Here is a 25,819-nt window from a genome sequence, read left to right as displayed (position 1 = left end):
AGTAATTTGTGTTTGTTCTGTACCCTTCTATTCAACTGTGCATGTCTTCAATGCAGGGACTCTGTTTTACCTATGTAATTTCTGAAACACTTTGCTTATTGCTTTGCACAGTGCATGAGGATGAGATTGAATTTAGAAAATCCAAGGGCTTAATTCAGTCCAGTGGCATGGACTGGCTATCCAAATTGTCCATAATATCCCACCCTTTGGAAACTATTGATGAGCATAATCAGTCACCAGATCATGCCAGTGACCTGCACGGGAGCAATGGTAGTCTTCACTGTGGCACCACACATCAGAACCTACTGCTACTCATATAATTCTGGCCCCTGTCCTCTTATGTTTTCCCCAGGCCCTACAAACACCTGCCGTCTAGGTGGAGGGTGGGAATTCAACTTGGAACGAGGTCTTTCCTAACAAATGGTATCAGCCCAGTTTCCACATAAGGAAGACCATGAGAGTTGGCTCTGCTCATTAAAAACTGTGTGATTAACAGTATTTTTTGCTTAAGCCAACAAAGCAACAAGTAGTTTACATTTACAGATGTGTGTATGTATGAGAGTTTAATAAACCCCACATTGCTGAATGTCTTGTCCTTATGCGATTGTTCACCTTGCTGTGAATAAATGTCTAACAACAGGTGAGATATTTTCAAGTATCTCTACATATGAATTATTCTTCAAAAACACCAAGTCTTTCTTTTCTTGCAGGAATCCAGAAGCCTTGAAGTCACAAGAAGAGAAGGTAGGGAAGATGTATTCATACTCATTTCATTCTCATTGTTGACATTTGGATGTAGTTTGTTGAAGTTAAGACAAACTTCAGCCTGTTCTTTGAAATTTCGTGTGGCCTTTTCTGGGTGCTGACTATTTGGCACTTGATTCTAGGGACTGCAGGAACTAAAGTCCAGGTTTGCTTGTGAGAACTATGTCTTCTACCTTCTAGTATCAGAGATGGGGTCTGGTGAACTGGCTTATTCATGATAATGTTTACAGTCTCTCCAGAGAGGCCTCATCTTTTGAGTGAAGTTTGAAGTAATAATTTAGTTCCACCCAGTGAAAACCACATCAACAATAAAAAATGGTTTATGGTTTGAGGTATTTAAATATCTGGGAAAATGTGCCACTGTGAAAAATATTTCTGATTAGATTTTTACAACTTTAGTTAAGCTGAAATAGATATAAGCAATTAATTTCCCTTCTGAAAACAATGCAATGGTGTTTTATTTTCCCTGCCAGAGTTCCTCTAGCACATTCGTTTTCTGATCACTGAGGTAAATGTATATATGGGTGGTAATTTCTGAAATCTTTTAGTGGAAATTGAAGTTTACTTGCTTTCAGTAATACCTAGTCTCTCATGAGAGGGTGTCTTTTGTATGATTTATGGAAATCACCGCCAATCAGCCCTTTATTGCAGGGATGGGAGGATGAAGTCAGAAACCAAAGTGAATTCTTGGTCTAGAGTCTGGCCTTTGGCTTTAGCCCTAATCACGTCTCCTTCTCTGTGGTATTGTCTCCAAAAAGAGTGCCAATCTTTAAAAGTGAGCAAATACCATATTGACTTTCAAATCTAAAAACTTCCCCCCTGGTTTAGTTCTTATTTTATGCAGCACAGTGAAAGACACAGAATGGCCATGTTACCAAAGTGTGTTCCTAGACCTAAACTTTCCATACTCTCTGTACCGATGGGTTAATAGAACTGGTTATTTGCTGCTGTCCGTGGTACTGGAATCCTGGATACAAAGGATCTGGACTATCTAGCTATAGAATGAATTTTCTGGCTTTCATTCTCATTTGCCATCATCTCTGGTTTTGGACTCAATGTCCTCTGAACTGCATCCATAGTATAAACTGCATTGTTTGGATATCAAAATCAAATGAAATTGGATGAAGGTGGGTGGGGCAGGGAAGGCATGTTTCTTATTCAAAGGTGTGTTCACAGTGGGTGCGATGATATGTAAACTGGAGAGAAATAGCCATTAGGAGAGAGGTTGGCATGAACTTTGGTTTAGAATACTATCCATTCACTACCCCTGAGTGTGACTGTTTAGAATTAATTTGCGTTATGGAATCACATATAAACTTAACTGTTTTGGAATATTACTGTCCTTGTGTTAGAAATGTCTTTAAATAGTAAGGCTAGGGTATGAGAGAACCACATGTATTTTTGCTCAAAGGCATAAAAGGCCTTACTGTACCCAAGACTCCCAATTCCTAGAAGACTGAGTGCCTGAGGACGAGCAAAAGCATGGTCAGGCTGTGCTCTAATCATCCATAATCCCCTTCTCTCTAGAAGCAGCATCTTTCACAACTGGCTTACTGGGAGCATATGCCTTGGGTTTGTACTGGTAAATTTGTCTTGACATAACATAAACCTTTTTCTTCCTATTGTGAACTGATGTGTTTCTTGCTTGTTTCTGTCAAAGTTGAGTGTTTGAAAATTCCTGAAATAGCCCAGTGCCTTAATGTCAGTGCTTATAACCCGGCAGGAAGGAAGGAAGAGTGGGTTCCGAGTATTTTCAAGTCTGAGGTTCACAGGCTTGGGTAGTAGGGTTGTTAATCTTTTTTTTTTTTTTTTTTTTTGGTATAGATGACTTTTTTAATAAACAGTAAAATATATGTAATGTCTCAATGTTTCATGTAAATATATGTAATATTTCAATGTTGAAAGGGTCTCTAACATGAGTTACTTTAATATTTTGAAACAAAAAATTTAAGAATGTCACAATGGAAACAATCCAACACTGACAAACTCTAGTGATCAAAGACATTCTCTTTTAGTTAATGTAAAACAATTCATAATTACAGAGAATGTTCTAGCTGTGGATATCATGAGACAAGCCACTTTCCAGACCAAAAGGAACTCAAGGCTAGGGATGAAATGGAGCTCTGATGCAAACCAGCCAAGTGGGGCTGGTTCCTTTAAAACAGTGGTTACCTACTGTTCAGCTTGAGCAGTCCAAGGACAAAGGAAAGCAGAAAACATGTCCTCCTCTTTAAACCTGCCATTCACACCACACGTACTGACCACTCTCATTGCTTTGGTCAAGTGCGTGGAAGACAGTTGAGTTCCAGTTCGGAGCCACCATCTCCCCATGCAAAGCTGCCACGTGGATGATCCAGACTTAGTATTTTTCCTGAGAGCCACCTGCCAGGCATCTTCATGAGGTGACCACAACTGTATACTTTCAGACTGCTTCCTGACTAGGCTCCATCCAGGACAGACACTGACAATGCCATTCCTCATGGGCCAAATAGTTTTCCTTGGTCAACTCCTGAGTCCCCATGACAAGGCAGGAGGGACTTGAGAATCTTCATTGCTGGACTTATACAGGAGCATGAGAGTAGGGTTATTAATCTTCTCCAGAACAGTGTATGGGTATAAAAAAAGTAGAAGCACTGTGAATATTTCAACAAACTATTATTCCTATAAACACAAGTAAGACATTGTTGTCTAGCAGTATACACTTATCTTGATCTGGTACTGAAAGAGGAGCAAGTAATTAACACTCTGAATTTTTCTGCCCAGTTTACCAAGCCCAGGAGATTCTGGAAGGGTCTAGAGAGGTAGCCTCTAGACCACAAAACACAGGATGTTTTCCTTTTTTTTGTTTGTTTTAATACTACATCTGACTCAAGATATCAGCTCCAACCAGAGTTCATTGCAACAAATGGATGACCAATTGCAACTTTACGCTATGTGACTTTTGCAAACTCTTGAGTAAGTCTGTGGAATGAGAAATGAGGGGGCTAATATTAGCAGTGGAAATGGAGTCTGGGCTAAGTCACAGTTGGGTTGGAGATCATTAGAGTGACATGAATGCACTATGTGCCTCAGACCCACTCTCTGCTTTATTTCCCCCTGTGGTTCTCCCATCCAGCGATGTCACGGTTCCCAGATTGTAGCCCAGCTTTCTTGCCTCTGGCCTTCACTTTCCTGCAGACTGCATGCTCTTTGTCCCTCATCTTTTGTGAAATTCCACCTCTCCCTCACCCCTTCCAACTCTCTTTCTGAAGAGTTTTGCTTACCCTACTTTTTTTTTTTTTTTTTCTCTGTATGCGGGCCTCTCACTGTTGTGGCCTCTCCCATTGTGGAGCACAGGCTCCGGACGTGGAGGCTCAGCGGCCATGGCTCACGGGCCCAGCCGCTCTGCAGCATGTGGGATCTTCCCTGACCAGGGTACGAACCCGCGTCCCCTGCATCGGCAGGCGAGCTCTCAACCACTGCACCACCAGGGAAGCCCGCTTACCCTACTTTACCTGAGAGTTAAGGGCTCCTATTCGGTCATTCATTTCCTGAGAGCTGAGACCCTCCCCTCATTCACTCCCAGAGTCCTCAAGGCCTTAGCCCAGGGCCTATAGTTGCTCAACAATCATTTCTTGAATAAAGTACAAATTTTAAAAATTACTTTTTATATGTACTTTTCACTCTGATTCTGTCCTAGTGTTAAGCAAGAGAGGCACTGAGTCATTTGGTTCTACAAAGGCAGTTTTAGGGAGTGTCCTGTGGATATCTAGATATTACCAGCTGGTGCATTGATGAAAGTGCTCCATGTTCACATAAGCTTGGTACTATGGGTTGAATTGTGTCTCCCAAAAAGGTATGTTGAAGTCCTAACCCAGAACATGTGAATGTGACCTTACTTGGAGATACGGTCTTGGCAGATGTGTAATTAAGTTAAGATGAGATCATACTGGAGTAGGGTGGGCCCTAATCCAATGAGTGAGATCCTTTTGAGAAGAGAGAAATACAGACACAGACACACAGGGAGAACAGCATGCTTTGATGGAGGCACAGATTGGAGTGAAGAGTCTGTAAGCCAAGGAACACCAAGGATTGCTGACAATCACCAGAAGATAGGAAGAAGTGACAAAGAATCCTCCCCTAGAGCCTTCAGAGGGAATGTGGCCATGTCAACACCTTGATTTCTGACTTCCAGTCTCCAGAACTGGGAGAAAACAGATTTCTCTTGTTCCACTCAGGTTATGGAACTTTGTTACAGCAGCCATAGGGAAATAATACACTTGGTAAAGGCTGGACTCAATATTGAGCTAGTAGTTGTTATTTTTACTGCAGAACCTCTCAGGTCTTTAAGATGCTAAATAGGACTTTCAAAAGGAGGTGTAATATGCAGCATTTCCCAAACTTAGTTTCCCATGGCATCTTGATTTGTTGCTTTTAATCATCTGTGGGCTGACATTCCATGCAGTGCCCTTTGCAAGCCCTGCTCTAGAGAGTCCATGAAGAGGGAGTGCTTCATCAGAGCCCAGGACATGCCCCAGCACCAGTGACTGTCTTCCAAGGGTGGTGCATGGAGAGAATGGTGAGCTAGTTATAATGATAACTATGTCTCAGTTTTCCTTAAGTTTTCAGAGAGCTTTCATGTTCTTTACCTCCCTTGACTCTCAGTAACCCATGGTATGAGCAGAGCAGATAGCACCTTGCATGAGACTCCTTCCTTTCCATGCTAATTTTGGTAGGAGCAGAGAGTCCTCTGGGTCAGCGTCCCTCTGGACCAATGTCCCTCTGATGCAGTGAACCTCTCTAATGGGCGGGGTGGGGTGGCTTAAGTGACTTGATCTCGCTTCATCATCCAAGGATTTCTAAACATACATGATCACTGCCAAGCCCAGAAAGCTGAGCGGGACTCTTGGAAGAAAACTTCCTAAGGGAGCTTTGTTTCCAATTTAGATTTGTGGTAAGGGCTCTTGGGAGATAGAGTATCAGAGGTTGTGGCAGGACAGCAACACTGGGAGGACATCTCTTAGGAAGGGTACATGCCTACCCCAGCTGGACCTACTTCCACCTTCAGGGCAGTCCTATATTATCCTCCTGCCCTGGAGCCCACCTATGCCAGCTGCGCAGGGAAGGAGAGATGGCTGCTTCTTTATCTGCTTTCTAATGCAGGTGTTTTTACACCTCCCTCTAGACACCTACAATTTAATTTTAACTTTTTCTGAAGCTTCAGCAAAAGTTGCCAACCTCACCTCTCCAAGACACTCCCATGTCCACTCTGAGGGCTGATGCTGATTATGACTGCCAGAATTCATCTACTCAAACCAGTGCTTTTCTCTAACTGATCCTATCACGTTGAATTCCAGCCATGAGAGAACACTTGAGTGAGCTGAGCAAGCAGCCGGGATAATTCAGCCCTTGTCAGCCATCTCTTAGAGCACGGGGTGATCTGTAAGCTATTCCAGATGTCTGTGATTGTGCTGCCATTAGAGGCTGTGGGTTTCGGGGTGGGCACCAATGTCACGTTGCATTACCCACCCTCCCAACGATGGTTCACTCACACATTCCAGTCTAGACCAGCCTGATGTGGCTTCCAGCAGGGCTGTGAGGGAAATCCTAGAGGAGGGATGCTGCTGTCTTCACGGAAAAAGAGGGGAGTGACAGTCACACAGCCAGGCTGGCTCTGGCTCCTTAGCAATGCAAATCTCCTACAGAAACATGACCTGCCAGTCCTGAGTGTGTAACTAGAGCCTCACTTTGTGAAAACCCTTGGAATTACCCCCTTAATTGGCAGCTGCCTCTAATAGCCCCTTTATAGTTCTTTGCATCTGGGTGAACTTCAGCTATCAAGAATTGCATTCTGTTTACCATTAATTTTGATTTTGTTTAGCAGATGTTTTCTGGATCTCTCAGCTGCCTTCATAATCTATCTTGGGGTAACGTACAGTGGCTGACTGTCTTCGATGAAACAGATTAATAAACTCCTAGCTTCTTTTGAGATAACTTCTTGAATAGCTGCAGATGTAGCGAATTTAAAAGGGAGCCATCCAGATTTGACAGTGCCTGGGATACTGGGTCTTTTTCCAATCAAGACTGCCATCTGGGGAAAGAAATGGGGTTTCTTCCCCATCCTACCCCCACTCTATACAGTGGAGCTTGTTGGTTCTCTCCTGCAGTCATTGGACTCCAAAAAGGTGGAGGTGGCATCTAACTCCTTCAGTTTCTAGCCCCACGGCAGTTGACTCTTTCTGGATAGTGCTGCTGCAAAACTGTATTGTACCTAGTTGCCCCAGGTTAAGTGGGGAGTGGATGACACAGCTGGCTGATGTGTTCTGGTTGCATACAACGTTTTGGTACCCAGTTTAGTCATGACCAATTGGCAGACAATAGAATCCCACCTCTCCAATTACAGTGTGACTTTGGGGAAGTTACTCAGTCTTTTCTGAAAAACATAAGGATAGTAATAGTATAGACCATTAGTCCCAACTCGGGGTTGTTGAAACCCAACTTGCACTGGCTAAAGCCTAAAAGCCTTGTGAAACTGCGGAATCTAAGGGAGGGTGGATCTGGCTTCAAGAACAGCTTATACAGGGGTTATGACACCCCTTCTCCTTCCTTCTCTTGGTGTGTTGGCCTCTTCCACACAGCTTTGCAGGATGACTCCTAGCAGCTGCAGCTCACAGGATCCTGACTACTCACCATCTCAGAGGGTGAAACTGCTTTCCTCCAGAGTGACAGGAGAAAAGTCTCAGTGAGGATTCTGTTTTGCTGGCCTTGTATAATATCATGACTCGAGCCCTAAACCAATCACTGTGGCATGGAGGGACTGGAACACTGTGATTGGCCAGGCGAGATCACATATTCTCCCCTTGGGGTTTGCAGAATCACCCTTTCTTAAATGCCAGGGAGTGGGTGCAGGTTTGGTCCACAGAGGAAGGATACTGGGCGGCATGCAATCAATACCCCTCACAGCCTCCTGACATAATATGGGGAGGGATTTGGCATGGAGGGCCCTTGGCACAGTGTCGGCAGTGGCGTCAGTGCCCAGTGAGGTTGGTCGTCTTCATTATGGCTATTCTCATACTGTATCTGTAGATTTGGCCTCAGACATGCAATGAGGAATGTCTCAGTCACCAAGCCCATTCCTCTGTCTCCAAGCAGACTTAAGGTGACTTTGCATATTGTAGCCTGTTGACTTTTCCTGAGAAGGATTTTCTGAAATTTAGCCATTCCCATCTGTTCCCTCTGTCAGAGTCTTTAACTTTCTGCTCAGATTCTCATATTCTGCAATCAGAAAAACCAAACAGCTCTCTTCTTGATGATGTCTTTAAGAACTGACGGACAAGCACACATAAAATTTGTCTCCCCAGATTAAGGGTTTCCTGGCCACTGGGGTCAGAAACTGTCTTGAACATCACAGTTACTAGACCCTTAATATTTCCTTTCAATTACTTCATCGTAATAAAGCTCAGGGAGTGCAGACAATGGCCTTCCCAAGGACCAAGCACAGCCTTAGCCAGAGGATTCTCGGGTTGTGAGTAACCCCAAGCTTCTGTTCCCCAAGCTTCCCGAAAACAATTCTAAGTGCCTGGACCTGGAAAGACCAGCCATGGACTAAGCCCAAGTGAGCCTGAGTTCTCTCTACTGCCCCTTACATGTTCTCCCGTAATCAAAGGTCTTCCAGGCTCTTGGTGAGTGTTTTTTTTCCTCCTATCACCGGGCTGATGTCATTTTCTCCAGTGATTTGGAAGAAGCAGGACCTTGCTGCATACACCTCAGGGAGTCACTCGTGCTGCTGTTTGAATGTGTGTGATGCCTCAGCGCCATGGCACACAGCACTGGTGACTGTGGCCTGTGCTCCAATGGCAGCTCTCATGCTGCTGTGTAGGATGAGCCCTGGGAGAGCAAGGATCGAGACTCTTCCTGCTGGGGTCTCCCACCCTGTGCACACAGCAAGCACTGAAAAAGTGCTAGATCCTGGCACGTCCTAGGGCCGACCCAGCTCTTTGTCACACCTCCACTTCTCATAAAGTAAAATCACAGGTATAGGGGCTGCCAGGTTGTTTGGCTGTGGACCCCACAGTTCCTGGGCATCCCTTTCCCATCTGCTGTGCTTACTTTTCCTGCTGCTGCTCTTGGAAGGGCTCCCTCTCCTTGATGACCATCCTCAGGGAGCTACTCTGCTCTTTCTGACAACTTGTGGGTCCCTCTGATAGAAAGTCCTTAAAAGGTGCTCATGCAAATCAGCTAAATCTCTGTGGTTATGAAGGGCCTCAGTAGGTCTGAGCGGGGTCAGGAAGCCCTGTACAGTGAGCTGTGTCAGCGAGGAGTCTCCCTGGGGTTGCCATTGCAAAATGTGCACATAGCTCCCTGTCTGGAATTGGTGGGGAAAGAGTCATGTTATCTAAGAAGTCATAACCCCTAAAAGATACGAACCACTGCAGATTCGTAAGGACGGTACGGCAAGCCCTTTATAAGACAGCATCACTCCGAATCACACCAAGCTGGCCTGTCAAGGCCTGGAAAGTGAGGTGCAGCACTCCTGCTGGACCTGCTGAGGTCCCATCCTGCTCAGGGGCGTCATCTCTCTTCTCTGAGATCCCAGCAGTGAAGGCTGACACTTGTCATCTTCGCCCCTTGCCTGGCCCCCAGGCCAGAAGGAGTTTCTCTGCTTTTCAGGAACCCTTGAAATGATCTGCTGCATATAAACACTGAGGTCCTTTTCAAACTTGTTAAGCCATTTGCCCCAGCAATATTAATGTGCCATCAGCGAGCCTCTGGGGTTAATTATCTGTGACTTAAAAATCATTTGTTTCTGTCTCTTTTATTTTTTTGCTGCTCAGCAGCCTTTCTTTCTTGGGAACGAGATACAGAATCCAACTGACCATTATGATGTAATTCCTTTCTTGTCCTCAGAATTACTTCATCTGTTAAAAATTCTTAAAAAAAAAAAAAAAAAACCCACGAAACCCTCCCATCACCTTACTTTCAGATTGTGTTGTCTCTTTATAACAAATCTTTAATCTCTCAGCTTCAGCAGTCACAGAGCCCAAATGGGGAGTAATCTGCAAGGTGATATGTCTCATCTGAAGGAGTGAGGCATGTACTGCTTTCTCTCCTGATCAGCCCCACTCACTTCTGAGTACTCACTGCTTCTGAGCCATTGGCCTGTTTCTCCCTGTGGCTGTGATGAGGGCTTCACGGTGTGCCCTCTGGTGCACAAGCACGTGGTGAACAAGCCACGTGCCCCTGGAGGGCCCTTGCAGGTCAGGCAAGGAGGGCTGGAGATCCTGGGCATTACAGCCCACCCAGTGGTTCTCTGCACACTCAGTTTTTGGTTATGCTTTTTGGCTGGGGCTGTCATTGGGTTCCAAGAAAATGCTTCAGGGTCTGCATGTAGAAAACTTTTTTCAAAATGTTGAATTTTGCGTGAGGTAAGATTAGCTTGCCTTATGTTCTCAGGAAGTCAGGAAACATGGGCCCCAGAAATGAGCAGGCACTGACGAGCCACTGGCTCTGTGGGATGTGGACAGTGACCTGCATGCAGCCTCTGGGATGTGGGTGAAGTCAACAGGGGGCAGTCTGGGCCGGAGTGTGGGTACAGTCAGTGTTGCTGGATGGTGCATGGCGCTAGTTCACCTGGGTACCTAGGCTGGTCGTTGCCCACCAACCCACTCTCTGGAGGCCTCTGTGGGGAGTTCTCAGGCCCTCAGTTGCCCCCCTCACCCCTGCAGTGCTTTTAAAGCAATGTCTGGGAACGTATTTTCATCATGATTACTTCTAAAAGAGAAATCACTCTGGTGGAAAGGTAAAAACCATTCTTAGGGATTCGTGAAGGTTTATTAGGTGCTAATGAAAGTTTCCACAGGTGGATTGGAGTCTGCTGGGTGTGCGGTGATGACAAGGAGTGGTCCTTGACTTTACAGAGCACTTGCATCCACTAATGTGTCAGTGGGGAGATGCGCGAATGTCCTGTAGATAGAAAGGCACCTGGCTGCCCTACACCATGGCTAGGCACCTTGCAGGGGGGCCGACCCCAAAGTGGGAGAGTATTTGCTCAGTGTAGACCGACACAGGGGCCTAGGGGAACAGCTCTCTGAATGGCCTGGTGGACGTGACTTCTCAGGATCTTCTCTCCAAAGGATGGTTATTTATTTATTTGTTTGTTGGTTGGTTTATGCAGGCTGCACCGGGTCTTCGTTGCGGCATGTGGGCCCTTAGTTGCGGCATGCATGCGGGATCTAGTTTCCCAACCAGGGATCGAACCCGGGCCCCCCGCATTGGGAGCGTGGAGTCTTACCCACTGGACCACCAGCGAAGTCCCCAAAGGACGGTTCTGCTGGCAGAGGGTCTCCTTTTGGGCACACTCAATTAGTGGGGACATTTTTGTTGTTGGAAATAGCAAAATGCAGTCCAGCTAGCCCAAACAGAGGATCTTGTTGGCTTAGGTAACCAGACAGCTGAGCAGGGGATGGAGGCGTGAGGGATACCGGCTTCAGGCAAACCTAATGTAGGCTACCAGGACCTGGTTTCACTCATATTCCCTCTCGCAGCTGATTCCCCCTCATGGGGAGTGCCAGCCACCCCTCCTTCCACCTCCAAGTCCCTTGAAGAGGGAGAGCTTCTGGTCTGCTATTTCCCCCAAAAGTGCTAAAATCTACTCAGATTGGATGGGCTTGGGTCACATGCCCCCTCCTGAATCAGTGACTGAGGCCAGGGGGATGCTACATGCTGCTGGGTCTAGCAGAGTCACAAGCTATACCCCTGAGAGGGAGAAGGAGGTAGATCCCCAGATGACAACTAAGGCTCTGCCCAGGTAGGGAACGCAACGCAGGAAGGTGCATATTATCAGTTACTCAATTATTTCACATCTGGTGTCTATCACATCCTCCACCCCCAAGGAGTGTTCAGTGCCTCAAAGGCAGGCGAAGATTCAGCAAGCATTTACCTAACGTTTCAGAGGAGGGCATCTCTTCCATCTTCCGAGAAGGAAACCGAGGCTAAGAGACAACATTGATGACCCAAGATCATAGGAGCTTATAAGAGAATGTGACTTGGAACCCAGATCCCTGATGACAAATACAAGCACGATTGGTTTTTTTAAATCATGGCTGCCTCCAGGGATGAGATCTCCTGCTCCGTCAGCCTCTTCCCCTGTGATAGACACAGTGACCTGGTGAGGTGCAGCGAGCATCCCCTGGCCCGACTATGGAGGAGTTACTCTTTGTTTGGACCCCCAACACATTCTCCTTTCTTTAGCCCTTCAGCCGAAGGGCATAAAGATCAAAAGCTAATGTGCAAATCCCCCCAGTCCCACCCCTTGGTGACTTCAGTACTTACCTCCATGAGGATTCCAGAAGCTTTATCTTCCATTCTTCATAAGAGATCCCCCTTCTTTCTTGGAAAGGGGCCGGCGGGGCCTCTCTGCACTGCTGCTTCCATATGGGCATTATGTGGCAGGCAGGGGCACAGATGTGGTGGGGTGACCTGGGCCTTACAGAAAACCAGCCCTCTTGATCACGAGCCGCTTTTAAAGTAAGTGCTTTCTCGTTTGTCTATACATTAATTTAGGAGTGAAGGCTTACTTCACTGCTTTAATATAAATTCCCTAGATTGGAAGGGTTCTTAATGGAAACATTTTCACACTCAGTCTCTTATTTAATCCTCATAAACACCCTCTGACACAGACATTGCAATTGTTTTATAAATAAAGAAAAATGGGGGACCCTTTGAATGCTATAGGAAATTGATAAAAGAATTAAAATGGGCTTAACTGAGGTCATCCAGGAAAGCACATTCTTGATGGAAATTCAGCAATGTTTGTACAATTCTGATTGAAATGTTCACATTCGCAGACGTGAACTCATCATTCTGCAGTTGAAGTGCCCACAGGGTTAGAGTGATGGGACCCTGCAGGGCTGCCGCTGCCAGAGAGAACCAGAGACCTCCACGTTCAGAAGAAATGGGGCTTAAAGGAGAAAATCACAGGTCCAGAAAAAGAGTCATGGGAGGGAAAATACATTTCAAATCTGTTTGTTTTACTAATTTTACCAGTTATTTGTGCTCTCTTTTTGCTGGAAGCAGCATTCCCATCCAGCTGCTTGGCTGCTTCATTTGCATTTTTATCATTTATGTGAATCACTGCATATTTGGGCCCCAAATGGGAGTCCTGTGGCTACGAGGAGACGTTTATCTGACAGGGTCAGATCTAATCTCATGCTTAGAAACTTCAACTGAAAATAAAATGAGTTGAGGTTGTTTTTTTTCTTTCTTCTTTTTTCCTAAAGACAGCAGGTCTGTAAAGCTGTGCTAGCATATCACTTACCCCCTCTATACAGAATGTACATCTTATACTTGGATCGTGTTACCAGGCTGCTTTTTGCTCTCAGAGAGCTTTCTCATTTGTCATCTCATTTACTACATTTAAGAAAACTTGTGCGTTGGGTGGAGTGAGGATATTATCATTGTTAACTGATGGGTGGGGAAACTTGATGCTCAGAGGTGGCAAGGGACTTGTCCCGAGTCGTGCGGCTAATGGAGGTGGGGCTGGAGCCGTGATGTCAGCTCTGTACTCCTCCCACCAGGCATCCTCTAGGAGTGTGAGTTTACAGCAGAAGTTTTCAAATTAAAACCCAATGCGAAAGCACAGAATTTTCAGGCCTGTTTTGGGTCTTTTAAAAATAAATTACTGTGAAGACAACTTTTCTCATCTGTCAATGTAATGATCCCATACCTTGGGGATTCAGAATATTCAAAATGTGTGTGGGGGAAATGGTAAAAGTTAATCATTTTCACAGTATCTGTCTGTGGTGAGGTTTAATTACCACTTGACATATTTCATGGTTTAAAATGATGACAGTTTAAAATAGAGCCAGGGAGAGCCAGAAAATCCATTCATTACTGTGCGTCAGGCAGTGCTTTAGAGTAACCTCCAAATACAGATGCTCCCCACACAGATGATTCTGCAGCCTGTTCAGATTGCTACAGATGTCCCTGGAACTGAAACCCAAATTGAGAACTCCATTCTGACCCTGCTGTCATCATCCAGAGGGAGCATGGGTGAATCTAGCCTCATGGTTTGTTTCTTGGATCATATTCCAGATGCTCACCTCCCTGACGCTCTCCCAACCCAAACCTCTCACTGGCTTTCTGCAGAATTTCTAATGAACGAGACAATTCACTGTGATGTGTGCTTTGAATGGGTGAATGAAAGCTATTTGAAGTACAAGGGGTGATAAACATTTCCATGTGTCTCTTGGGGAATTGCATGCCTTCCCAAGATGAGAAGGTTGAGAAGCAACCTCCTGTAGTGGTTGTAGTTGTGGTTGCTGTTTAAGAAGCTCAGCTGTTTGTCTGTGTAGGAAATAATTAAATAATTGTTTCTTTCCCATGGGATTTCTGGAAGAGGAGCCGTTCGGAGTGGACCTGTCTATCCAAATTTCAAATTTCACTTTGGAGAGTCCTGGGAGAGGGAGCAGATGAAGCCATCTCAGAAATGCAAATGCTGTTTGACATCTATTAGCTCAATGCTTATCCATCGCTGACAGCAGGATCCATTAGGATGCCAGTGTTCACAGATCAGAGCTACTCGGAACATAGTGAGAGATGTGCCAGTGCTGGCCGAGCCCCATTTAGATGACCTGAGAACATGCTGGATGTGCCTAGCTGTCTGGTCCAGGTGCCCCCTGTTCCCCCACCTCACTCTTTGTTTCCAAGGCCAGTCCTACAGCCAGTCTTTGTGGCTGTACCCCCTCCACCAAGCAGCCTGCCTGAATGCTCTGCGTGGCGGTGGTCATGCCCTCCTTGGGAAGTCTAGCTCTCTGTCTGGTGCTGCCATTCATGGAATCATCCCATGATCCAACCCCACGTCCAGAAAATCCCTGCAGGGTCAACCCTTTTTTTCAAAGGTGGAGACACACACCTGAACAGGGGAAGTGACAGACCTGAGGTCCCATGGCTATTGAGTAACAGAGGAAGGACGTGAGGACCTGAGCCAGTGTGCATAGACCTCCGGGCTCTCTGTGGTTGATTTTCTTCCTTTGCTTCCCTTTCTTCCTACCCTTGGGGCCAGGTTTTCCTTTCTCTCAAGAGGTGGCACAGTGTCCAACATAACCTAGATACTCAGCCACCATTTCCTAGGGATGGGCATCTTGGTCGAGATTTCTAGTTAAATTTTCTGCTTTGACTTTTGTTTAAAATGTTTCTAAATATTTTGTTTTTCTCTCGAGGGAAGGGGACCATGGGGGATGGAACACCTGGTGACAACTGTCATTATTAAAGCCCCCACTGTAAGCTTTGCCAAGTTAACTTGTTTCCACACTCAGCAGTCCAGTGTGACCCACTAGTGTGACCTGCTGTTTTACGGATGAGGGAACACGGGCTTTGGAAGGGTTAGTGACCTGGTTGGCTGGGTGCTTCAGTTAGTAGACAGCCCTTATATTAACGCTCATTGTAACAGAACATTCAGAGTCCTCTGTGATACCGTGTCCCTGCGTTTTGCTCTTGTAGCCTCCCTAGGACCCTTGTCCCGAGGACTCTCGGCTCTCAGGTACCTCCCCAAAGCCATTTCTAAATGGTCAGCCCTTGAAAAGCTTCAGAAGAGCCTGCCTTTGATTGAAGAGGGAGTGGCGTGGAGGACTGATGGAAACAGAGAAAGGGAACGTCGGAGGCCAGACACTGTGAGGCTCGGAGTAGGATGCTGGCCCAGTCTGTTGATCTTGGACGAATCTGGGCTTCCGCCCTCTTGATATAGACAGTGAGCTGCCACCAGGCTCTTCCTCCCCCAGGCCCCCAGGAGGCTAGAGGGAGAGCTCCGTTTTGTGGGCCAGGATATTGGATGGCAGAGACCAAAAGGCTACTGGGGTGGGAGCGCAGGGCACGGTGGGAGCAGGCGACTTTGCCTGGAGGCCGCCTCACCCTGCACCCAGTGGATGCTGGGAATTCTGTAGTTCTGCTCCTATATTCAAGGGGCCAGGAAGGACTTTTGCACACACATGCCTCCCCTGCCTGCTGACTAATACCTAAACCCACCATTCTGCTTCAATCTCTTCTTTCCTCAGGAACACCCCAAAGTCATTTTGGGTCCTGAACGAGTCCCAGAACTTCTAACGAGCCATGTCATACCCTACCTGGGCAACTCACGAAGCCTGTCTGCCTCTTTGTAAGAAAACCAAACACAAGCTTTTCCTAAGATCCCTGGGCCCAAAGTCTGTTCCATATTTGTGGTGTGTGAGAGGTCTCAAACTGGTGTTCTGTGAACCAGAATCAGCCGGTGATCATGTTGTTTGATTTACACAGTGCTGGCCTACAGGGGGGTTGTTTGTGTTTTTCTTTTAATTTGAGTAAGTTGTCAACATTAAAGAACATGAAAATTCTACTTACAGATTCAAATAGGCTGATTATCTTGGAAAGTGAAACGCTTTGTTAACTCTGGCCGTGTTGACTTCATGGCAGCAACAGGCTGGAGTGAGTAGCCCTCACTCATGTCCTCAGAGAGTATGCACCCTTTCCTATTTTGCCACAGTCTGCCTTGGTCCCTAGTGCCTCCTTGATACTGACACAGAGTGTCAGGTGCAGTTTTGAAAAATAAATAGGAACAAGTTGAAATGCCAGCATAACCGTAATCATTAAGTTACCTGAGTGGCCTGTGTCAGTGTTTGAGTTTTCAGTCCCTGTTTGTACTCAGATACAGAACTTGTTAATAACAGCACAGGAGAACCAGATGTCAGCAAGGGTGGGGGTGGGAAAGAGAGCGAGAAGCAGGGAGAAATTTATTGTAAAGGCTGGAGTAACTCTTATCTACTCAGCCCTCCTTGAGCATCTCTGGTGAAGCTGGTGTCTACAAGTGGGTCCTCAGTTTAGGTAGCTAAGTCTTCCATTAAACTATTTTATTTTCTGATAGTTATGCCTTGATATGTAAACATTAACTCCAGGCTATAAGTTTGCATGTGAGTTTCCAGCTTGGTAACTAGTATTTGTGTCCTCTCTATGTAAGTTAGGCCTTTAAAATGGATCAGTTGTTTTAAGCATTTACAAAACATTCCACATATACTGTAATTACTCTCCAAAGATATTTCCCACTGATATTTTGTTACATCTAACTATACATTTACAGTACTCAGTAGACCAGAATAGTTCTGATTTATGTACTTTGTTTCATTGGGCTAAAAAAAAAGACAAATTTAAAGTATCTTTTAATCAATGCATTTATCCCAAAGATTCTCTTGGCTCCCCCAGAATCAGTCACATTGTGTTAGAAAAGTAATAAACATGGTGTGTCCTCTGAGCTGATTTAGAGTTTAATGAGAGATGACATCTCAGCCTAATAGTGAGGATGGCTAACTTTTAATCTGGGCTGTGAAGTATCCTAGAGCTTGGAGGAGCATATTAACTTCCTCTGTGTGATTTTCTTAATGTGCAAAATTCCAATGATAAACAGTTACTGCGCTCGTGTGGTGAGAATTAATGCTTGCTGAGTAGCAAGTACTGCTTTAATAAAATAGTCTTAATTGTTTGTTTGGTACATTTTCTGCTTTATTATTTTTCTTGCCTCTGTAGTTGGTAGTTATTGGGTTCTCATTATTTCTATAATAGTCATTTTATGAAAACTATCTTGTGATTTGTCCTCCCTCCCACACTTGTTTCTCCCCCAGATGTTATTAGCAGAGGCAAGAAGCATGCAAACATCGCTCATCTCTAACAGAGTTGGAGCTACAAGCAGCTTCTCGTGGCTCACGCCTTGTCTTTAGGAACAGTGATTCCCAATTTGTTGGCTACTGTGCTGTGAAAGGACTTATATGAAACCAGGGAGATTTACTAGAAAAGCACCATAATTAACAGAGGGCAGAATATGGGAGGAGAGGAGCAAGATGTGCCCATCTAGTTAGGGACAGGCATAAGTGTGCAGTGACCACATCACGTGGTACACTACAGCAAAGGGCAAGAAAGTCATTCCTGCACAGTGCAAAGCAACCCAAAGTCTGTCTGCTTATCAGCTGGCTCCTCTGCAGCATTTCCAACCACCCTTACCTTGGGACTTTCTCCTAGTCTTATTCTTCATATAATCGCACATCATCTACCATTGTATTCTCTAATTCTTCTGTGTGGTTTTTCAAACTTAACGTAGCCAGACTTTCGAGGATGATCCAACTTACTAGCTATATTACTTTTGGCAAGTTGCTTAATCTTCTGTGTCTTGGTTTACTCATCTCTAAAATGGTAGTATTAATTCTATCTCATATGACACTTATATGGATTAAATACATATTTTAAAAAGCTTAGCACAGCCCTGGCCCACCTTCTGAGCAGGCCCCTTGTTCGCCAACATGGTTAGTTACTCACTCACTCCAGGGCTGGGCTTGGCTGGGTTGTGTCCTGTAATTCTAAGCGGACCTATAGGAAACTAGGACATCTGCAGTGAGCACTTGCTGAAATGAATTGGGTTAGAAAGCCTTGGGTTTAGTGGTCCATGTTATTTACTTTCATTAAACCTAAGTAATCACATTTACCCACTATTTCAGGAAGAGTGGGCAATAATAAGGTGAAAAGTTTAGAACTATTTGTGCAGGCTTTTGTTTCTAGCTATGTGGCTAGATTCCTTAACTTACTCTCCCACTTGAGATAATTTTAAATGATGGATAAAACATTTAAATAATCTGTTAGTGACATCAGTGAGAAGGCAGGAAAGTGGAGATTTCCTAAGAGGCCACAAGCTCAGTGAAAGTTGAAAATCAGGGCTCTGAAGCTGTCTTTTGCTTTGAGGATGTTTGCCCAATGCAGGTGAACTTGAGCTTTGAATTCTTATGACGTCAAGATATATGGGGGACAGGGACTTCCCTGGTGGTGCAGTGGTTAAGAATCCGCCTGCCAATGCAGGGGACAGTGTTTCGAGCCCTGGTCCGGGAAGATCCCACATGCCACGGAGCAACTAAGCCCATGTGCCGCAACTACTGAGCTTGCATTCTAGAGCCTGTGTGCCACAACTACTGAAACCTGCATGCCTAGAGCCTGTGCTCCACAACAAGAGAAGCCCCCACTCGCCACAACTAGAGAAAAGCCCACGCGCAGCAAGGAAGACCCAACGCAGCCAAAAATAAAATTAATTAATTAAAAAAAAATAGATATACGGGGGACAGGAGCCCAGCCCAGGACATATCATTCTGTCAGGAAACCGAGTCCACCTAAAGCTGAGGCCCCAAGAGGCTACATGTGTTGTGTGAGGGTGGAAGACAAACGCACCTGTCTCCCCTCAGGGATGAGTGAAGAAAACTGCCTGCCCCCAGCCTTGGTGCCAAGTGAAGGGTTAAAATATCCCCACTGAGAACTAGAGCCATGAGCCAGGTTTTCAGTGGAATTCATACAGCAGACTAGTCTGAGAAGACCTCAAGCCAAGAATTTAGTTCAAAGCTGTCCGTCCTGTCAGTAGTGCTCCCAGGGACATGGTAAAGGAAATGCAAATCCTGTCTAGAAGAATTCATCTTCAACAGAGGTCTCGGATGATTTTGACAGGTTACCATCCAAGGAATGTGAGCTCACAGTCAAAAACCAAAAAGCATAAAAACAATAAAAAAGACACCAAAGTGAAAACCAGTAAAAACCAAAGTTCAGATATTGGAATTAACAGGTACAGCATAAAAAAAAAAAGAATATCTTATAAAGATATAAAAAAAGCTGAAAATATAAACAGAGTAAGGCTATAATACATGATCTTGATTATTTGAAAAACAGCCAAGTATAATGTCTAGAAATGAAAAAATGTAATTGAAATCTTAGAAATCAATAGATAGATTTAAGAGCAAATTAGATGTAACTAAAGAGAACTAAAAGGAAGGTCTAAAATCGTAACCCAGAGTACACACAAGTCGTGAAGGCATGTGTTCCTCATGTGTGCACAGAAAGTTTAAGAATCTTGCCACAAGCTAAAACAAAGAGCAGTTCTCATAAAATTTCTATGCAGTAAAGTAAGAAATTTTAAAAGATGACTAGAAATACTCCCATATGTTTGAAGATGAAATACTTTTCTAAATAATACAAGAGTCAAAGAAAAAATGAGAATATCTAACTAAACAATAACAAACATTACATACTGAAATTTGTGGTATGCAGTTAAAGTAGAAATTGGAGGGAAACCCATCATCTTAAGTAATTCCATTAAAGTAGAAGAAGGCCCAAAGTCAATGAAGTAAACATCCAACTCACAAAGGTGTGTAAAGACTAGCAGAGAAAACCCAAATAAAGGAGAAGGAAGTGAATAACAAAGAACATCACAAAGAAATGATAAAAGTCGAAACAACAAATCAACAGAAAGGATAAACAAAGCCAAATGCAGATTCTTTGAAAGAACTAATAAAACGGACAGAACTCTGCAAGGGAATAAAGGAGAGACAGAGGGAAGGAGGAGATGAGGGAGAGAGAATAAATATGTAATAGGAGGAATAAAAGGAGATGTAATTATTAAAGCTGCAGAAATTAAAACAGTAACAGAATCTTATTTTGCCAGTAAATTTGAAAGCTCTAATGGTCAAATTCCTAAAAAAGAAAAAACTAAAATAAAACTTTACAAAACTTAAGTAGAAATAAAAAAACCAATCAGTTTTATGATCATTAAAGAAATAGAATCAGACTTCTAATTAGAAATCTTCCCATGAAGTTGATTATCAGATCCATATACAAGTACTAATAAATTAATAAACATTCAAGGAATAAAAATTTCAATTCACACAAACCATTCTAGAATGCAGAAAAAGTGTGTATACTTATGAGGCTAGAATGAACTTGATACTCATACCTGGCAAGAATGGTATTTTAAAAAGAAAAGTGGGTTTTAAACATAGCTGTGAAAGTCCTGAACAAAAATTAGCAAACTAAATTTAGTAGTGTATTAATAAAAAATAATGAAACATAATACTTTGGGTTTATCCCCTAAATTTATATTTAGGTTGCCACTAGAAATATCCTCATGTATTTCTCCACAGCAACAAATTTAAGTAGAAAAGTCATATGATGATCTCACTAGACGTAGGAAAAACATTTGAAATACGTAATATTATTTCAGAAAAGAAATCATTAGAAAAGGAGGACTAGAATAGAAGGGAACTTATCTAACTTAATAAAGCATAATTTAAAGAACTCAACAGAAGACAAATGAGTAAATATATGGAGTATAATGAGAACCAGATTTCTCACTGTTAGGAAAGGGGGTTACAAATATGGAAAGAGACACGTCTAGAATGTACCCTTTGTTGTTGAATTAGAGTTGCAAGTATCAGTAAGAACTCAAAGTGTGTCTGTGTATGTGTGTATGCCTGTGTGTGTGTAACATTTCCTAGCTTTGTTTGCTCAGATGGGCCAGATGCATGATACCCCAGTAGCAATGAAAGCCCTTAGTGCCCAGATTCTCCTCTAGGGAGCCAAGACTTCTTGGAGAAATGGCTGATTGCACCAGTGGAGCAGAAAAAGTACACAGTGAATCTGAAACACTATTTTGTTCCAGAAAGTATGGCAGTGCTCAAAAAATCATGGGAACTTGTCAAAAGGATACAGTTGCCAACTTGAAAGGGCTCACGCTGGACACATCTGGGCAATTTAGACTTAAACAAGAAAAGAGAGGATAGTAATATATTTGTGACAGATTTTCCAAAGACAGCCACAGCAGTATTTCCCATTTTGTACTTTTTTTTTTACGATGTGCCTTTGAAACCCCTCACACTGAGGGGTGTAGTCTATGCTCCTTTTCCTTGACTCTGTGTGGGCTTGTGATATGGTGGAAGTGATAATATGTGACTTTCGAGGCTAGATCATAAGAGACAAGAAAGCTTCTACCTTGCTGGCTAGAGTACTCATGCGGCAGCCCTGAGCTACCATATAAATTGTCTAACTATCCTGAGGTCACTATGCTATAAGGAAGCCCAAACTAGTCCATGAGGAGGAACTACATGGAGGGACCCTGGGACTTCATGAAGAAAGAATAATGCTGCCTCAGCCCCCAGCAGCTTCAGCTCCCCACTGTTGTAGCTTCAGCCACCATCTGACTACAACTACATCAGATCCTGAGTCAAAACCACTCAGCTGCACCCATCCCAAATTTCTGACCTACAGAAATACTGAGAAGTAATAAAAAGCTTGTTGTTGTTATAAGTCGCTAAATTTTGTGGTGATTTGCTGCATAGCAATAGATAATTGTAATAGATTTGGGACGGCGATGTGAAATGGTGCCACGGCAAAAAATCAAGGCATATAACATTGGTTTTGGGACTGGATGGGAGGAAGAAGCAGGAAGTGTCTTAAAGAGATTGCTGGTGAGAGCTTAAAGGGCTTTGTGAGAATGTTAGTAGAAACCTGAAGAGCCTTGAGGAGGCCCTCAGTGAGAGCTCAAAGGCAAGAAAGGAAAACGTTATTAAAAGTTGGATGAAAGAGGATGGTTTGGTAATATTGTCACCTGTGGTAATACAATAATAAGAAATTTACCAAATGAACTCAATGATCCAGCTAAACAGATAATCAGGCAGAATATCAAAAGGACCCCCTGGCTACTGCTTGCCTGTGATAAAACATAAGAGGAGAAAGGTGAGCTAAGGATGTAAGGGGCCAGGACTCACTGAATTTGAAAATAAAACTGTTTCTCATTCTCAACCTCTTAAAGATGGCAGCAAAAAACTGGTCAAATTAAGAAAAGATTTCAGGGCTTCCCTGAGGGCTTCTCTGAGAGCTTCCCTGAGGGCTTCCCTGGTGGCGCAGTGGTTGAGAGTCCGCCTGCTGATACAGGGGACACGGGTTCGTGCCCCGGTCGGGAACACGGGTTCGTGCCCCGGTCCGGGAAGATACCACATGCCGCGGGGAGGCTGGGCCCGTGAGCCATGGCCGCTGAGCCTGCGCGTCCAGAGCCTGTGCTCCGCAGCGGAAGAGGCCACAACAGTGAAAGGCCCGCGTACCACAAAAAAAAAAAAAAAAAAAAGAATTCGAGGCAAAGATTAAATGCATGGAAGGTTTGTAAAAATTCTTTTTTAAAACTTCCAAAAATTTTAAGGTATCTTAGACTCTTCCAACAAGAAAGAGAGAGAGAGAGGGAGAGAGAGAGAGAGAGAGAGAAAAGGAAGGAAGGAAAGAAAGGAAGGAAGGAAGGAAAAGACAGAGGAAAATAAAGGAAAGAAAAGGAAGAAGAAAGAAAAAAGAAAAAGTCTTCTAAAGATCTTAAGGGTATGCCTTTTTAAAAAAAAATTTTTATTGGAGTATAGTTGATTTACAGTGTTGTGTTAGTTTCAGGTGTATGGCAAAGTGAATCAATTATACATATACATATATCCACTCTTTTCTTTTAGATTTTTTCCCATATAGGCCATTACAGAGTATTGAGTAGAGTTCCCTGTGCTATATAGTAGGTAATTATTAGTTATCTGTTTTATATATAGTAGTGTGTATATGTTAATCCCAGTCTCCCAATTTATCTCTCCCCACCTTAGCCCCTGGTAACGACAAGTTTGTTTTCTACATCTTTTTAGATTTTTTCCCCTATAGGCCATTACAGAGTATTGAGTAGAGTTCCCTGTGCTATATAGTAGGTAATTATTAGTTATCTGTTTTATATATAGTAGTGTGTATATGTTAATCCCAGTCTCCCAATTTATCTCTCCCCACCTTAGCCCCTGGTAACGACAAGTTTGTTTTCTACATCTGTGACTCTACTTCTGTACCAATTTACATTCCCACCAACAGTGTAGGAGGATTCCCTTTTCTCCACACCCTCTCCAGCATTTATTGTTCATAGAGTTTTTTGATGATGGCCATTCTGACTGGTGTGAAGTGATACCTGATTGTAGTTTTGATTTGCATTTCTCTAATAATTAGTGATGTTGAAGATCTTTGCATGTGCTTTTTGGCCATCTGTATGTCTTCTTTGGAGAAATGTCTATTTAGATCTGTATGAAGAAAACCATAAGATACTGTTGAAAGAAATAAAAGATGACACAAACAGATGGAGAGATGTACCATGTTCTTGCATTGGAAGAATCAGTATTGTGAAAATGACTGTACTACTTGAAGCAATCTACAGATTCAACACAATCCCTATCAAAGTACCAATGGCATTTTTCACAGAATTAGAACAAAAAATTTTATAATTTGTATGGAAACACAAAAGACCACGAATAGCCAAAACAATCTTGAGGAAGAAAAATGGAGCTGGAGGAATCAAAACAATCGTGAGGAAGAAAAATGGAGCTGGAGGAATCAGGCTCCCTGACCTCAGACTATACTACAAAGCTACAGTCATCAAAACAGTTTGGTACTGGCACAAAAACAGAAATATAGATCAATGGAACAGGAGAGAGGGCAGAGATAAACCCACGCACCTGTGGTCACCTAATCTATGACAAAGGAGACAAGAATATACAATGGAGAAAAGACAGTGTCTTCAATAAATGTTGCTGGGAAAACTGGACAGCTACATGTAAAAGAATGAAATTAGAACACTCCCTAAGACCATACACAAAAATAAACTCAAAATGGATTAAAGACCTAAAGGTAAGGACAGACACTATAAAACTCTTAGAGGAAAACATAGGCAGAACACTCTTGACATAAATCACAGCAAGATCTTTTATCTGAACCTGAACCTGAACCTGATTTAGATAACAATATCCTGGACTTTGTGTTATTGCACTAATAGACTTGGTGATATTAAGGAGAGGATGGCATGCATACATGTGGGAGGTATGTGAATTGTTGTGGTCAGAGGGTGGAACATGACACAGTATTTTCCAAAGATGTCTGCAACAGTATCTCCATCACATATCTTCTCACAGTGTTCTTTGCCCTTTCTCCTATCAAGAGATGGGGTCTATTTCCCACCCCTTGAATTTGGGCGGGGCTTGTGACTGTGATAGAAATTATGCTACATGACTTCTAAGGCTTGGTCATAAAAGGTAACAAATCTTCTGCCTTGCTGGTTGGATCACTCACACTACAGCCCTGAGCTGTCATGTAAACGGTCTGATTACTCTGAACTCACCATCCTCTGAGGGGACCCAAATGAGCCAATGTGGGAAGACCTCATGAGGAGACTCTGAGACTACCTGAAGAGAGAGAGATGCTCGACAAGCCCCCAACAGCTGGCTGGTCCCCCACTGCTCCAGTTCCAGATGTTGTCTGACCTCAACCACATGAGGGACCTGCGCCAGAATCAGTCCTGCCCAGATTCCTAACCCACAGAAACTGTGAGAGATAATGAAATAGGTGGTGTTGCTTCAAGCCACAAGATTTTTGAATGATTGGTTATACAACAAAAGATAACTGGAACAGGATTATAACACATTGACTAAAATAGGAATCCGTGAGTCCATTCTTATATAAATGGATGAATAAATGAATGGGGATAAAGGAAAGCTCTTCCTTCTGGTAGAATGCCAGATAAGAAATATAAAAAGAATGATGGAGTTTAAAAAATCATCAGTGGATACTGACAACCAATAGCCAAACTTTGATGAGGAGCAGAGACTATTACATATTCTGAAAGTACTTCTTCACCAATAATTTTTTAATTACAAAGGGAAATTACTACCTCTACTTTGGAGACACTGGTGGATACCACCTTAACCAAGTGCTTGAAGCTAACATCACCAGTACCAGGACAAGCTAAAATGTGTGCCTCTTGATATGATGTACTGAGGACAAAATGTCAGTTTTGTAGTATTCTTGTGAAATTTTTATAACTTGGAATCTTGTCATGAGGAAACATCAGACAAATCCAGGTTGAGGGATATTCTCGAAAATAACTTGCCTGTACTCTTCAAAAATATCAAGATCAAGAAACACATAGAAAAGCTGAGGAACTGTTCCAGATAAAAGGACACTAAAGAAATATAACTAAATCTATGATCTTTGGTTGAATCATGTAGTAGGAAAGAAAAACAGCTATAAAGAACACTACTGGAACATTTGACAAAATTTGAATATGGACTGTGGATTAGATAATAGTATTGTAGCAATGCTGAATTTTATAATTGTAGTATAGAAGGGTGTTTTGATCTTAGGAAATATATGCTTAGGCTTAAAGGCACATTATGCCTTTAACTTGTTCACAAATGTTTCC

The 25,819-nt window shown here is 43.4% G+C and overlaps 1 protein-coding gene across 1 annotated transcript in view; it reads left to right on the top strand.

The window, feature by feature from the left end:
* Positions 1-25,819, top strand: part of FSTL4 (follistatin like 4) — a 630,434-nt gene that overhangs the window by 244,772 nt on the left and 359,843 nt on the right. Inside the window, exon 4 of the mRNA XM_024124790.3 lies at positions 711-744. Within this exon, the coding sequence (XP_023980558.2) occupies positions 711-744 (34 nt within the window). The remainder of the gene's footprint in view (positions 1-710; positions 745-25,819) is intronic.

The sequence above is a fragment of the Physeter macrocephalus genome, chromosome 8, assembly GCF_002837175.3.
Source record: "Physeter macrocephalus isolate SW-GA chromosome 8, ASM283717v5, whole genome shotgun sequence".
NCBI classification, from domain to species: Eukaryota; Metazoa; Chordata; class Mammalia; order Artiodactyla; family Physeteridae; genus Physeter; species Physeter macrocephalus.
This window is presented reverse-complemented; position numbering and strand designations above follow the sequence as displayed.